General features: G+C 44.5%; 1 protein-coding gene across 10 annotated transcripts in view; it reads right to left on the reverse strand.

Annotated features, from left to right (window-relative positions):
- LOC149356282 (uncharacterized) overlaps nt 1–16,104 on the reverse strand; it is a 104,546-nt gene that overhangs the window by 33,548 nt on the left and 54,894 nt on the right. For all 10 annotated transcript variants that reach the window (XM_089584156.1, XM_089584155.1, XM_089584152.1 and 7 more), the window contains 5 exons: nt 15,796–15,900; nt 12,457–12,561; nt 9,117–9,221; nt 5,777–5,881; nt 2,437–2,541 (listed from right to left, as the gene is read on the reverse strand). In XM_089584156.1, the coding sequence (XP_089440282.1) occupies nt 2,437–2,541; nt 5,777–5,881; nt 9,117–9,221; nt 12,457–12,561; nt 15,796–15,900 (525 nt within the window). The remainder of the gene's footprint in view (nt 1–2,436; nt 2,542–5,776; nt 5,882–9,116; nt 9,222–12,456; nt 12,562–15,795; nt 15,901–16,104) is intronic.

The following is a 16,104-nucleotide window of genomic DNA, read 5'->3' on the forward strand; positions in this document are numbered from 1 at the left end:
CCCCACTACGCATGCACCAGTTTGCTTCGTTATGTGGCCGCACTGGTTGCACTGGCTCTCTACGCAGCGTAGCTACACACTCGCGTGTTCACCCTATAACAATACACGAGCCTGTAGGCGTGTGAAGCTTTCGACAATCAGGGTTACAAGCCAAAACAAGAAAGGAAAGAACTATCGCATGATATAGTTATGAGCACCGTTGAAGTCCACGATGTACATGACGGTCAAGCAGCCACGTGACCACACACGTGCGTGTTACTAAAATTCTCAAAATGGAATAGCCCTGAAAAGCAAATGCCTCCAAGTTCTCAATATAAATATGCACGCTTACATCAGGCAGTAAAAAGGTAATTAATGATTTTAAGCTAATTACTAAATTTATGCAGACAATTATTACCCCAATTTGTGTCCGCCTGACCACATTACCAAGGAACAAAAGTGGCATTAGCATATGGCATTTCACATTTAAAAAAAAAAATCAGTGAAGTCTAACTTTGAACACCCTGTATATAGCACAAGATATGAAAACACAAGCAGAAGACAGATGCTATCTTGCCCCCTGCAGTACTTTTCGTCCCAAACAATTACCAAATTACCAATACGCAAGAGCTCAGGCATGCACTCATTAGTTGAACGCTGCTAAGCGGTTCACTTTTTCAGCCTTCCGAAAACGTCATTATTCCAAACATGCTTGCAGTCAGCGTATCATACAGACTGTTGTATTGACATCATCATCAGCCTACGCCCACTGCAGGAAAAACGCCTCTCCCTACTTTTCAAATAAACCTGCCCTGTGCCATCTGTGGCCACCCTATCCCCGCAGACTTCAAATCATCCACACACTTAACTTTCTGCCGCCTCCTGTTACGCTTGCCTGCTTTTGGAATTTTGTCCGTTACTTCAAACGACCATTGATCAGATCATTTTGCCTTCGCACTATATACCCTGCCCAAGCCAATTTCATCTTGACTTCGGCCGGGGTGTCATCAACTCGCTTTTGTTGCTTGATCCACTCTGCTTTCTTCCTGTTCCTTAACGTGACGCCAATCATTTTCCTTTCCATAGCTTGCTGCACTGTCCTCAGTTTAAAATGAACCCATTTCGTCAGCCACCGCAATTCTGCCCAATGGGTGAGTAGCGGAAGCATGTTCCATTTATCTTCTTTATTACCAAAAATACTTTCTAATTAAGGGGGGACAGGGGGCTCCAGGGCCCGAAAATCGCGAAAAAAATTATTTTTTGAAAATAGCATTTCAAAATCTACAGTCGGTCTTCTACATATCTACGAATTTATTCGTTGCCTGAGTCAGTATTTTTTCTGTAATTCCATTTTACAAAGAGCAATCGAACTGAATTCGTGCATCAAGTTGTGCAAAAACGGCGTTTTTGAAAAAAAGCGCAGCGTCCGTTTCGCAGCCGTGAGCGACTCCATCTTGGTCTCATATCAAAGAGCGATTTCTCGTTTTTAATTTCCCACCGTGTTGCCTGCTTTTTGCGCATTGGTTGATGAGAAATGTGGCCCCAAAACAGAGTCACAGCGCGCGCTTCCATTCGTTGCTGAGCCCACGTGACTAAAATCAGCTCCTCTGATTGGTGGATCTCGGCCCATATCGTATGCTAGGAGCACCAGACCACAAGCGAGGCGCCAATCTGTCAGATCAGCGTTGGCACCGAAAGTTTCTGGACGATGTCGCAGCCACGGGTCAAATTTTGAACGAATAATTAAAGTATACAATGTTGGGAACAGATTTCCCAATTTCTGCTCAATAATTTTATTGTGCACACTAAATAAAACTGCTCGTCAACCAGTCTTCCCTACACTGAACTTGAGGAGGCTGTAAAACAGCCAATAGAGGATTAATCGAAAAAGTACTTCCTATATTGTATTGCTTGTACTGTAGACTATCTAGCCACACATTAAAAACTGTTTTCTGATCAGTGGTTTTTTTTCTATTGTTCTTGCAAACAAAGGACTGAAAATGTATATCTTGACAACCAATTGACATATATGAAAAATAACTACATGTTTGAAATCAGCATAAAAAACTGATTAACAGTGCAAAGTTTTATTGCATTTAGTCCAAAAATAAAGAAAAAAGTTTTAAGACCCCTGTCCCCCCCTAAAGACGTGCTCCACCACAAGTTACACATTTCCACTACAACGAGTACATATTGGGTTAAAAAAGAGCGGGGGGGAACACGTCGAAATTCGGATGTCGAGAGCGATAAATAAAATTTCATCAAATTGAAACTTAGCCAGGAGACGCCTCACTGATAGCAACGCTACGCATGAATGGATGGATGACGAAAGGTATCGCGGATAATTTATGGCCCCTTTGAAGCGCGGTATATGGGACAGCATAGAGCTATAGTATCTCTACGCTTTTCTCTTAGATTCCACGGTTATAACTGATAAAGTAACGAATATCTCCTTACTTGCGTATTCCTCCAGCGGAGGAAACGGCCACGTGTAACGGCATGGCGGCAAGTAAGGGAACTTGCTTGAGCTCGTATCCATCTTCTGCAGTCGACGAATGGGACCTGCAAGGTTGATATGCACCACATAAGGTGCAGGCAGCGCCGCGATGCTGCAGCCGTCAACACCTTTACGAACCACGATGCGCCTCACAGACGACAGAGGAGCAATGTAGGTCCCCCCGCACTTATTTTTCTCGCCCTTGCTAATATACGTTGTTTTGTATCGAAATGTGCACGGACAGGCTCGTACATTCTTAATGTGAACACGCGAGCGCGTGGCAGCGCTCCGCAGTCTTCCGGTAAATCCGCTCGTTGAAGCAAAGTAGCGCATGTGGACAGCAACCTCCAGCTGGTGTCTCGCATCGTCTGCTATGGATAAGTTTCCACAGCACCGATAATCTTCTCTTCCTGCCACCAGATTTGGAAGCTTCATGGCTGGCCCTGACTGACGTTCTCGGCACTCAAATCGCATCTCTGTTCCCTGCGTATCGGCGTTCACTTCGTCGTTATTATGGGTGGCAAAATAAACTCCTGTGTAGTTGGCACAGCTAACTTCGGAAGTAACGTGAACGGACACTCAGAACAAACGGGAAACAACCATTTTTGGAACTCGTTGAAGCAACGTCTTGCACATGTATACGGATCTTAGACGAAAGCCCAGAGGCTTTGCAAGCCCACTGCTCTACGGCATTTTCTTGCAAAGCATAGTGTCTGATGTCATATTCCTACCAAGCCCGGTGGCACGGGCAAAAGGAACGCGCTACTCTGGAAACTTACCCAGTGACTATCTGCTTTAGACTCGACAGCATTCACCTCAGCATGTGAGCGAACGAGGCAGACAACAGCAAGGGTCACATCCATGCCCCACTACGCATGCACCAGTTTGCTTCGTTATGTGGCCGCACTGGTTGCACTGGCTCTCTACGCAGCGTAGCTACACACTCGCGTGTTCACCCTATAACAATACACGAGCCTGTAGGCGTGTGAAGCTTTCGACAATCAGGGTTACAAGCCAAAACAAGAAAGGAAAGAACTATCGCATGATATAGTTATGAGCACCGTTGAAGTCCACGATGTACATGACGGTCAAGCAGCCACGTGACCACACACGTGCGTGTTACTAAAATTCTCAAAATGGAATAGCCCTGAAAAGCAAATGCCTCCAAGTTCTCAATATAAATATGCACGCTTACATCAGGCAGTAAAAAGGTAATTAATGATTTTAAGCTAATTACTAAATTTATGCAGACAATTATTACCCCAATTTGTGTCCGCCTGACCACATTACCAAGGAACAAAAGTGGCATTAGCATATGGCATTTCACATTTAAAAAAAAAAATCAGTGAAGTCTAACTTTGAACACCCTGTATATAGCACAAGATATGAAAACACAAGCAGAAGACAGATGCTATCTTGCCCCCTGCAGTACTTTTCGTCCCAAACAATTACCAAATTACCAATACGCAAGAGCTCAGGCATGCACTCATTAGTTGAACGCTGCTAAGCGGTTCACTTTTTCAGCCTTCCGAAAACGTCATTATTCCAAACATGCTTGCAGTCAGCGTATCATACAGACTGTTGTATTGACATCATCATCAGCCTACGCCCACTGCAGGAAAAACGCCTCTCCCTACTTTTCAAATAAACCTGCCCTGTGCCATCTGTGGCCACCCTATCCCCGCAGACTTCAAATCATCCACACACTTAACTTTCTGCCGCCTCCTGTTACGCTTGCCTGCTTTTGGAATTTTGTCCGTTACTTCAAACGACCATTGATCAGATCATTTTGCCTTCGCACTATATACCCTGCCCAAGCCAATTTCATCTTGACTTCGGCCGGGGTGTCATCAACTCGCTTTTGTTGCTTGATCCACTCTGCTTTCTTCCTGTTCCTTAACGTGACGCCAATCATTTTCCTTTCCATAGCTTGCTGCACTGTCCTCAGTTTAAAATGAACCCATTTCGTCAGCCACCGCAATTCTGCCCAATGGGTGAGTAGCGGAAGCATGTTCCATTTATCTTCTTTATTACCAAAAATACTTTCTAATTAAGGGGGGACAGGGGGCTCCAGGGCCCGAAAATCGCGAAAAAAATTATTTTTTGAAAATAGCATTTCAAAATCTACAGTCGGTCTTCTACATATCTACGAATTTATTCGTTGCCTGAGTCAGTATTTTTTCTGTAATTCCATTTTACAAAGAGCAATCGAACTGAATTCGTGCATCAAGTTGTGCAAAAACGGCGTTTTTGAAAAAAAGCGCAGCGTCCGTTTCGCAGCCGTGAGCGACTCCATCTTGGTCTCATATCAAAGAGCGATTTCTCGTTTTTAATTTCCCACCGTGTTGCCTGCTTTTTGCGCATTGGTTGATGAGAAATGTGGCCCCAAAACAGAGTCACAGCGCGCGCTTCCATTCGTTGCTGAGCCCACGTGACTAAAATCAGCTCCTCTGATTGGTGGATCTCGGCCCATATCGTATGCTAGGAGCACCAGACCACAAGCGAGGCGCCAATCTGTCAGATCAGCGTTGGCACCGAAAGTTTCTGGACGATGTCGCAGCCACGGGTCAAATTTTGAACGAATAATTAAAGTATACAATGTTGGGAACAGATTTCCCAATTTCTGCTCAATAATTTTATTGTGCACACTAAATAAAACTGCTCGTCAACCAGTCTACCCTACACTGAACTTGAGGAGGCTGTAAAACAGCCAATAGAGGATTAATCGAAAAAGTACTTCCTATATTGTATTGCTTGTACTGTAGACTATCTAGCCACACATTAAAAACTGTTTTCTGATCAGTGTTTTTTTTTCTATTGTTCTTGCAAACAAAGGACTGAAAATGTACATCTTGACAACCAATTGACATATATGAAAAATAACTACATGTTTGAAATCAGCATAAAAAACTGATTAACAGTGCAAAGTTTTATTGCATTTAGTCCAAAAATAAAGAAAAAAGTTTTAAGACCCCTGTCCCCCCCTAAAGACGTGCTCCACCACAAGTTACACATTTCCACTACAACGAGTACATATTGGGTTAAAAAAGAGCGGGGGGGAACACGTCGAAATTCGGATGTCGAGAGCGATAAATAAAATTTCATCAAATTGAAACTTAGCCAGGAGACGCCTCACTGATAGCAACGCTACGCATGAATGGATGGATGACGAAAGGTATCGCGGATAATTAATGGCCCCTTTGAAGCGCGGTATATGGGACAGCATAGAGCTATAGTATCTCTACGCTTTTCTCTTAGATTCCACGGTTATAACTGATAAAGTAACGAATATCTCCTTACTTGCGTATTCCTCCAGTGGAGGAAACGGCCACGTGTAACGGCATGGCGGCAAGTAAGGGAACTTGCTTGAGCTCGTATCCATCTTCTGCAGTCGACGAATGGGACCTGCAAGGTTGATATGCACCACATAAGGTGCAGGCAGCGCCGCGATGCTGCAGCCGTCAACACCTTTACGAACCACGATGCGCCTCACAGACGACAGAGGAGCAATGTAGGTCCCCCCGCACTTATTTTTCTCGCCCTTGCTAATATACGTTGTTTTGTATCGAAATGTGCACGGACAGGCTCGTACATTCTTAATGTGAACACGCGAGCGCGTGGCAGCGCTCCGCAGTCTTCCGGTAAATCCGCTCGTTGAAGCAAAGTAGCGCATGTGGACAGCAACCTCCAGCTGGTGTCTCGCATCGTCTGCTATGGATAAGTTTCCACAGCACCGATAATCTTCTCTTCCTGCCACCAGATTTGGAAGCTTCATGGCTGGCCCTGACTGACGTTCTCGGCACTCAAATCGCATCTCTGTTCCCTGCGTATCGGCGTTCACTTCGTCGTTATTATGGGTGGCAAAATAAACTCCTGTGTAGTTGGCACAGCTAACTTCGGAAGTAACGTGAACGGACACTCCGAACAAACGGGAAACAACCATTTTTGGAACTCGTTGAAGCAACGTCTTGCACATGTATACGGATCTTAGACGAAAGCCCAGAGGCTTTGCAAGCCCACTGCTCTACGGCATTTTCTTGCAAAGCATAGTGTCTGATGTCATATTCCTACCAAGCCCGGTGGCACGGGCAAAAGGAACGCGCTACTCTGGAAACTTACCAAGTGACTATCTGCTTTAGACTCGACAGCATTCACCTCAGCATGTGAGCGAACGAGGCAGACAACAGCAAGGGTCACATCCATGCCCCACTACGCATGCACCAGTTTGCTTCGTTATGTGGCCGCACTGGTTGCACTGGCTCTCTACGCAGCGTAGCTACACACTCGCGTGTTCACCCTATAACAATACACGAGCCTGTAGGCGTGTGAAGCTTTCGACAATCAGGGTTACAAGCCAAAACAAGAAAGGAAAGAACTATCGCATGATATAGTTATGAGCACCGTTGAAGTCCACGATGTACATGACGGTCAAGCAGCCACGTGACCACACACGTGCGTGTTACTAAAATTCTCAAAATGGAATAGCCCTGAAAAGCAAATGCCTCCAAGTTCTCAATATAAATATGCACGCTTACATCAGGCAGTAAAAAGGTAATTAATGATTTTAAGCTAATTACTAAATTTATGCAGACAATTATTACCCCAATTTGTGTCCGCCTGACCACATTACCAAGGAACAAAAGTGGCATTAGCATATGGCATTTCACATTTAAAAAAAAAAATCAGTGAAGTCTAACTTTGAACACCCTGTATATAGCACAAGATATGAAAACACAAGCAGAAGACAGATGCTATCTTGCCCCCTGCAGTACTTTTCGTCCCAAACAATTACCAAATTACCAATACGCAAGAGCTCAGGCATGTACTCATTAGTTGAACGCTGCTAAGCGGTTCACTTTTTCAGCCTTCCGAAAACGTCATTATTCCAAACATGCTTGCAGTCAGCGTATCATACAGACTGTTGTATTGACATCATCATCAGCCTACGCCCACTGCAGGAAAAACGCCTCTCCCTACTTTTCAAATAAACCTGCCCTGTGCCATCTGTGGCCACCCTATCCCCGCAGACTTCAAATCATCCACACACTTAACTTTCTGCCGCCTCCTGTTACGCTTGCCTGCTTTTGGAATTTTGTCCGTTACTTCAAACGACCATTGATCAGATCATTTTGCCTTCGCACTAAATACCCTGCCCAAGCCAATTTCATCTTGACTTCGGCCGGGGTGTCATCAACTCGCTTTTGTTGCTTGATCCACTCTGCTTTCTTCCTGTTCCTTAACGTGACGCCAATCATTTTCCTTTCCATAGCATGCTGCACTGTCCTCAGTTTAAAATGAACCCATTTCGTCAGCCACCGCAATTCTGCCCAATGGGTGAGTAGCGGAAGCATGTTCCATTTATCTTCTTTATTACCAAAAATACTTTCTAATTAAGGGGGGACAGGGGGCTCCAGGGCCCGAAAATCGCGAAAAAAATTATTTTTTGAAAATAGCATTTCAAAATCTACAGTCGGTCTTCTACATATCTACGAATTTATTCATTGCCTGAGTCAGTATTTTTTCTGTAATTCCATTTTACAAAGAGCAATCGAACTGAATTCGTGCATCAAGTTGTGGAAAAACGGCGTTTTTGAAAAAAAGCGCAGCGTCCGTTTCGCAGCCGTGAGCGACTCCATCTTGGTCTCATATCAAAGAGCGATTTCTCGTTTTTAATTTCCCACCGTGTTGCCTGCTTTTTGCGCATTGGTTGATGAGAAATGTGGCCCCAAAACAGAGTCACAGCGCGTGCTTCCATTCGTTGCTGAGCCCACGTGACTAAAATCAGCTCCTCTGATTGGTGGATCTCGGCCCATATCGTATGCTAGGAGCACCAGACCACAAGCGAGGCGCCAATCTGTCAGATCAGCGTTGGCACCGAAAGTTTCTGGACGATGTCGCAGCCACGGGTCAAATTTTGAACGAATAATTAAAGTATACAATGTTGGGAACAGATTTCCCAATTTCTGCTCAATAATTTTATTGTGCACACTAAATAAAACTGCTCGTCAACCAGTCTTCCCTACACTGAACTTGAGGAGGCTGTAAAACAGCCAATAGAGGATTAATCGAAAAAGTACTTCCTATATTGTATTGCTTGTACTGTAGACTATCTAGCCACACATTAAAAACTGTTTTCTGATCAGTGTTTTTTTTTCTATTGTTCTTGCAAACAAAGGACTGAAAATGTATATCTTGACAACCAATTGACATATATGAAAAATAACTACATGTTTGAAATCAGCATAAAAAACTGATTAACAGTGCAAAGTTTTATTGCATTTAGTCCAAAAATAAAGAAAAAAGTTTTAAGACCCCTGTCCCCCCCTAAAGACGTGCTCCACCACAAGTTACACATTTCCACTACAACGAGTACATATTGGGTTAAAAAAGAGCGGGGGGGAACACGTCGAAATTCGGATGTCGAGAGCGATAAATAAAATTTCATCAAATTGAAACTTAGCCAGGAGACGCCTCACTGATAGCAACGCTACGCATGAATGGATGGATGACGAAAGGTATCGCGGATAATTAATGGCCCCTTTGAAGCGCGGTATATGGGACAGCATAGAGCTATAGTATCTCTACGCTTTTCTCTTAGATTCCACGGTTATAACTGATAAAGTAACGAATATCTCCTTACTTGCGTATTCCTCCAGTGGAGGAAACGGCCACGTGTAACGGCATGGCGGCAAGTAAGGGAACTTGCTTGAGCTCGTATCCATCTTCTGCAGTCGACGAATGGGACCTGCAAGGTTGATATGCACCACATAAGGTGCAGGCAGCGCCGCGATGCTGCAGCCGTCAACACCTTTACGAACCACGATGCGCCTCACAGACGACAGAGGAGCAATGTAGGTCCCCCCGCACTTATTTTTCTCGCCCTTGCTAATATACGTTGTTTTGTATCGAAATGTGCACGGACAGGCTCGTACATTCTTAATGTGAACACGCGAGCGCGTGGCAGCGCTCCGCAGTCTTCCGGTAAATCCGCTCGTTGAAGCAAAGTAGCGCATGTGGACAGCAACCTCCAGCTGGTGTCTCGCATCGTCTGCTATGGATAAGTTTCCACAGCACCGATAATCTTCTCTTCCTGCCACCAGATTTGGAAGCTTCATGGCTGGCCCTGACTGACGTTCTCGGCACTCAAATCGCATCTCTGTTCCCTGCGTATCGGCGTTCACTTCGTCGTTATTATGGGTGGCAAAATAAACTCCTGTGTAGTTGGCACAGCTAACTTCGGAAGTAACGTGAACGGACACTCAGAACAAACGGGAAACAACCATTTTTGGAACTCGTTGAAGCAACGTCTTGCACATGTATACGGATCTTAGACGAAAGCCCAGAGGCTTTGCAAGCCCACTGCTCTACGGCATTTTCTTGCAAAGCATAGTGTCTGATGTCATATTCCTACCAAGCCCGGTGGCACGGGCAAAAGGAACGCGCTACTCTGGAAACTTACCCAGTGACTATCTGCTTTAGACTCGACAGCATTCACCTCAGCATGTGAGCGAACGAGGCAGACAACAGCAAGGGTCACATCCATGCCCCACTACGCATGCACCAGTTTGCTTCGTTATGTGGCCGCACTGGTTGCACTGGCTCTCTACGCAGCGTAGCTACACACTCGCGTGTTCACCCTATAACAATACACGAGCCTGTAGGCGTGTGAAGCTTTCGACAATCAGGGTTACAAGCCAAAACAAGAAAGGAAAGAACTATCGCATGATATAGTTATGAGCACCGTTGAAGTCCACGATGTACATGACGGTCAAGCAGCCACGTGACCACACACGTGCGTGTTACTAAAATTCTCAAAATGGAATAGCCCTGAAAAGCAAATGCCTCCAAGTTCTCAATATAAATATGCACGCTTACATCAGGCAGTAAAAAGGTAATTAATGATTTTAAGCTAATTACTAAATTTATGCAGACAATTATTACCCCAATTTGTGTCCGCCTGACCACATTACCAAGGAACAAAAGTGGCATTAGCATATGGCATTTCACATTTAAAAAAAAAAATCAGTGAAGTCTAACTTTGAACACCCTGTATATAGCACAAGATATGAAAACACAAGCAGAAGACAGATGCTATCTTGCCCCCTGCAGTACTTTTCGTCCCAAACAATTACCAAATTACCAATACGCAAGAGCTCAGGCATGTACTCATTAGTTGAACGCTGCTAAGCGGTTCACTTTTTCAGCCTTCCGAAAACGTCATTATTCCAAACATGCTTGCAGTCAGCGTATCATACAGACTGTTGTATTGACATCATCATCAGCCTACGCCCACTGCAGGAAAAACGCCTCTCCCTACTTTTCAAATAAACCTGCCCTGTGCCATCTGTGGCCACCCTATCCCCGCAGACTTCAAATCATCCACACACTTAACTTTCTGCCGCCTCCTGTTACGCTTGCCTGCTTTTGGAATTTTGTCCGTTACTTCAAACGACCATTGATCAGATCATTTTGCCTTCGCACTAAATACCCTGCCCAAGCCAATTTCATCTTGACTTCGGCCGGGGTGTCATCAACTCGCTTTTGTTGCTTGATCCACTCTGCTTTCTTCCTGTTCCTTAACGTGACGCCAATCATTTTCCTTTCCATAGCTTGCTGCACTGTCCTCAGTTTAAAATGAACCCATTTCGTCAGCCACCGCAATTCTGCCCAATGGGTGAGTAGCGGAAGCATGTTCCATTTATCTTCTTTATTACCAAAAATACTTTCTAATTAAGGGGGGACAGGGGGCTCCAGGGCCCGAAAATCGCGAAAAAAATTATTTTTTGAAAATAGCATTTCAAAATCTACAGTCGGTCTTCTACATATCTACGAATTTATTCATTGCCTGAGTCAGTATTTTTTCTGTAATTCCATTTTACAAAGAGCAATCGAACTGAATTCGTGCATCAAGTTGTGCAAAAACGGCGTTTTTGAAAAAAAGCGCAGCGTCCGTTTCGCAGCCGTGAGCGACTCCATCTTGGTCTCATATCAAAGAGCGATTTCTCGTTTTTAATTTCCCACCGTGTTGCCTGCTTTTTGCGCATTGGTTGATGAGAAATGTGGCCCCAAAACAGAGTCACAGCGCGTGCTTCCATTCGTTGCTGAGCCCACGTGACTAAAATCAGCTCCTCTGATTGGTGGATCTCGGCCCATATCGTATGCTAGGAGCACCAGACCACAAGCGAGGCGCCAATCTGTCAGATCAGCGTTGGCACCGAAAGTTTCTGGACGATGTCGCAGCCACGGGTCAAATTTTGAACGAATAATTAAAGTATACAATGTTGGGAACAGATTTCCCAATTTCTGCTCAATAATTTTATTGTGCACACTAAATAAAACTGCTCGTCAACCAGTCTTCCCTACACTGAACTTGAGGAGGCTGTAAAACAGCCAATAGAGGATTAATCGAAAAAGTACTTCCTATATTGTATTGCTTGTACTGTAGACTATCTAGCCACACATTAAAAACTGTTTTCTGATCAGTGTTTTTTTTTCTATTGTTCTTGCAAACAAAGGACTGAAAATGTATATCTTGACAACCAATTGACATATATGAAAAATAACTACATGTTTGAAATCAGCATAAAAAACTGATTAACAGTGCAAAGTTTTATTGCATTTAGTCCAAAAATAAAGAAAAAAGTTTTAAGACCCCTGTCCCCCCCTAAAGACGTGCTCCACCACAAGTTACACATTTCCACTACAACGAGTACATATTGGGTTAAAAAAGAGCGGGGGGGAACACGTCGAAATTCGGATGTCGAGAGCGATAAATAAAATTTCATCAAATTGAAACTTAGCCAGGAGACGCCTCACTGATAGCAACGCTACGCATGAATGGATGGATGACGAAAGGTATCGCGGATAATTAATGGCCCCTTTGAAGCGCGGTATATGGGACAGCATAGAGCTATAGTATCTCTACGCTTTTCTCTTAGATTCCACGGTTATAACTGATAAAGTAACGAATATCTCCTTACTTGCGTATTCCTCCAGTGGAGGAAACGGCCACGTGTAACGGCATGGCGGCAAGTAAGGGAACTTGCTTGAGCTCGTATCCATCTTCTGCAGTCGACGAATGGGACCTGCAAGGTTGATATGCACCACATAAGGTGCAGGCAGCGCCGCGATGCTGCAGCCGTCAACACCTTTACGAACCACGATGCGCCTCACAGACGACAGAGGAGCAATGTAGGTCCCCCCGCACTTATTTTTCTCGCCCTTGCTAATATACGTTGTTTTGTATCGAAATGTGCACGGACAGGCTCGTACATTCTTAATGTGAACACGCGAGCGCGTGGCAGCGCTCCGCAGTCTTCCGGTAAATCCGCTCGTTGAAGCAAAGTAGCGCATGTGGACAGCAACCTCCAGCTGGTGTCTCGCATCGTCTGCTATGGATAAGTTTCCACAGCACCGATAATCTTCTCTTCCTGCCACCAGATTTGGAAGCTTCATGGCTGGCCCTGACTGACGTTCTCGGCACTCAAATCGCATCTCTGTTCCCTGCGTATCGGCGTTCACTTCGTCGTTATTATGGGTGGCAAAATAAACTCCTGTGTAGTTGGCACAGCTAACTTCGGAAGTAACGTGAACGGACACTCAGAACAAACGGGAAACAACCATTTTTGGAACTCGTTGAAGCAACGTCTTGCACATGTATACGGATCTTAGACGAAAGCCCAGAGGCTTTGCAAGCCCACTGCTCTACGGCATTTTCTTGCAAAGCATAGTGTCTGATGTCATATTCCTACCAAGCCCGGTGGCACGGGCAAAAGGAACGCGCTACTCTGGAAACTTACCCAGTGACTATCTGCTTTAGACTCGACAGCATTCACCTCAGCATGTGAGCGAACGAGGCAGACAACAGCAAGGGTCACATCCATGCCCCACTACGCATGCACCAGTTTGCTTCGTTATGTGGCCGCACTGGTTGCACTGGCTCTCTACGCAGCGTAGCTACACACTCGCGTGTTCACCCTATAACAATACACGAGCCTGTAGGCGTGTGAAGCTTTCGACAATCAGGGTTACAAGCCAAAACAAGAAAGGAAAGAACTATCGCATGATATAGTTATGAGCACCGTTGAAGTCCACGATGTACATGACGGTCAAGCAGCCACGTGACCACACACGTGCGTGTTACTAAAATTCTCAAAATGGAATAGCCCTGAAAAGCAAATGCCTCCAAGTTCTCAATATAAATATGCACGCTTACATCAGGCAGTAAAAAGGTAATTAATGATTTTAAGCTAATTACTAAATTTATGCAGACAATTATTACCCCAATTTGTGTCCGCCTGACCACATTACCAAGGAACAAAAGTGGCATTAGCATATGGCATTTCACATTTAAAAAAAAAAATCAGTGAAGTCTAACTTTGAACACCCTGTATATAGCACAAGATATGAAAACACAAGCAGAAGACAGATGCTATCTTGCCCCCTGCAGTACTTTTCGTCCCAAACAATTACCAAATTACCAATACGCAAGAGCTCAGGCATGTACTCATTAGTTGAACGCTGCTAAGCGGTTCACTTTTTCAGCCTTCCGAAAACGTCATTATTCCAAACATGCTTGCAGTCAGCGTATCATACAGACTGTTGTATTGACATCATCATCAGCCTACGCCCACTGCAGGAAAAACGCCTCTCCCTACTTTTCAAATAAACCTGCCCTGTGCCATCTGTGGCCACCCTATCCCCGCAGACTTCAAATCATCCACACACTTAACTTTCTGCCGCCTCCTGTTACGCTTGCCTGCTTTTGGAATTTTGTCCGTTACTTCAAACGACCATTGATCAGATCATTTTGCCTTCGCACTAAATACCCTGCCCAAGCCAATTTCATCTTGACTTCGGCCGGGGTGTCATCAACTCGCTTTTGTTGCTTGATCCACTCTGCTTTCTTCCTGTTCCTTAACGTGACGCCAATCATTTTCCTTTCCATAGCTTGCTGCACTGTCCTGTTTAAAATGAACCCATTTCGTCAGCCACCGCAATTCTCCCCAATGGGTGAGTAGCGGAAGCATGTTCCATTTATCTTCTTTATTACCAAAAATACTTTCTAATTAAGGGGGGACAGGGGGCTCCAGGGCCCGAAAATCGCGAAAAAAAATTATTTTTTGAAAATAGCATTTCAAAATCTACAGTCGGTCTTCTACATATCTACGAATTTATTCCTTGCCTGAGTCAGTATTTTTTCTGTAATTCCATTTTACAAAGAGCAATCGAACTGAATTCGTGCATCAAGTTGTGCAAAAACGGCGTTTTTGAAAAAAAGCGCAGCGTCCGTTTCGCAGCCGTGAGCGACTCCATCTTGGTCTCATATCAAAGAGCGATTTCTCGTTTTTAATTTCCCACCGTGTTGCCTGCTTTTTGCGCATTGGTTGATGAGAAATGTGGCCCCAAAACAGAGTCACAGCGCGTGCTTCCATTCGTTGCTGAGCCCACGTGACTAAAATCAGCTCCTCTGATTGGTGGATCTCGGCCCATATCGTATGCTAGGAGCACCAGACCACAAGCGAGGCGCCAATCTGTCAGATCAGCGTTGGCACCGAAAGTTTCTGGACGATGTCGCAGCCACGGGTCAAATTTTGAACGAATAATTAAAGTATACAATGTTGGGAACAGATTTCCCAATTTCTGCTCAATAATTTTATTGTGCACACTAAATAAAACTGCTCGTCAACCAGTCTTCCCTACACTGAACTTGAGGAGGCTGTAAAACAGCCAATAGAGGATTAATCGAAAAAGTACTTCCTATATTGTATTGCTTGTACTGTAGACTATCTAGCCACACATTAAAAACTGTTTTCTGATCAGTGTTTTTTTTTCTATTGTTCTTGCAAACAAAGGACTGAAAATGTATATCTTGACAACCAATTGACATATATGAAAAATAACTACATGTTTGAAATCAGCATAAAAAACTGATTAACAGTGCAAAGTTTTATTGCATTTAGTCCAAAAATAAAGAAAAAAGTTTTAAGACCCCTGTCCCCCCCTAAAGACGTGCTCCACCACAAGTTACACATTTCCACTACAACGAGTACATATTGGGTTAAAAAAGAGCGGGGGGGAACACGTCGAAATTCGGATGTCGAGAGCGATAAATAAAATTTCATCAAATTGAAACTTAGCCAGGAGACGCCTCACTGATAGCAACGCTACGCATGAATGGATGGATGACGAAAGGTATCGCGGATAATTAATGGCCCCTTTGAAGCGCGGTATATGGGACAGCATAGAGCTATAGTATCTCTACGCTTTTCTCTTAGATTCCACGGTTATAACTGATAAAGTAACGAATATCTCCTTACTTGCGTATTCCTCCAGTGGAGGAAACGGCCACGTGTAACGGCATGGCGGCAAGTAAGGGAACTTGCTTGAGCTCGTATCCATCTTCTGCAGTCGACGAATGGGACCTGCAAGGTTGATATGCACCACATAAGGTGCAGGCAGCGCCGCGATGCTGCAGCCGTCAACACCTTTACGAACCACGATGCGCCTCACAGACGACAGAGGAGCAATGTAGGTCCCCCCGCACTTATTTTTCTCGCCCTTGCTAATATACGTTGTTTTGTATCGAAATGTGCACGGACAGGCTCGTACATTCTTAATGTGAACAC

Source organism: Amblyomma mixtum, chromosome 3 (assembly GCF_055824585.1).
Source record: "Amblyomma mixtum isolate Tamu chromosome 3, ASM5582458v1, whole genome shotgun sequence".
Taxonomy (NCBI): Eukaryota; Metazoa; Arthropoda; class Arachnida; order Ixodida; family Ixodidae; genus Amblyomma; species Amblyomma mixtum.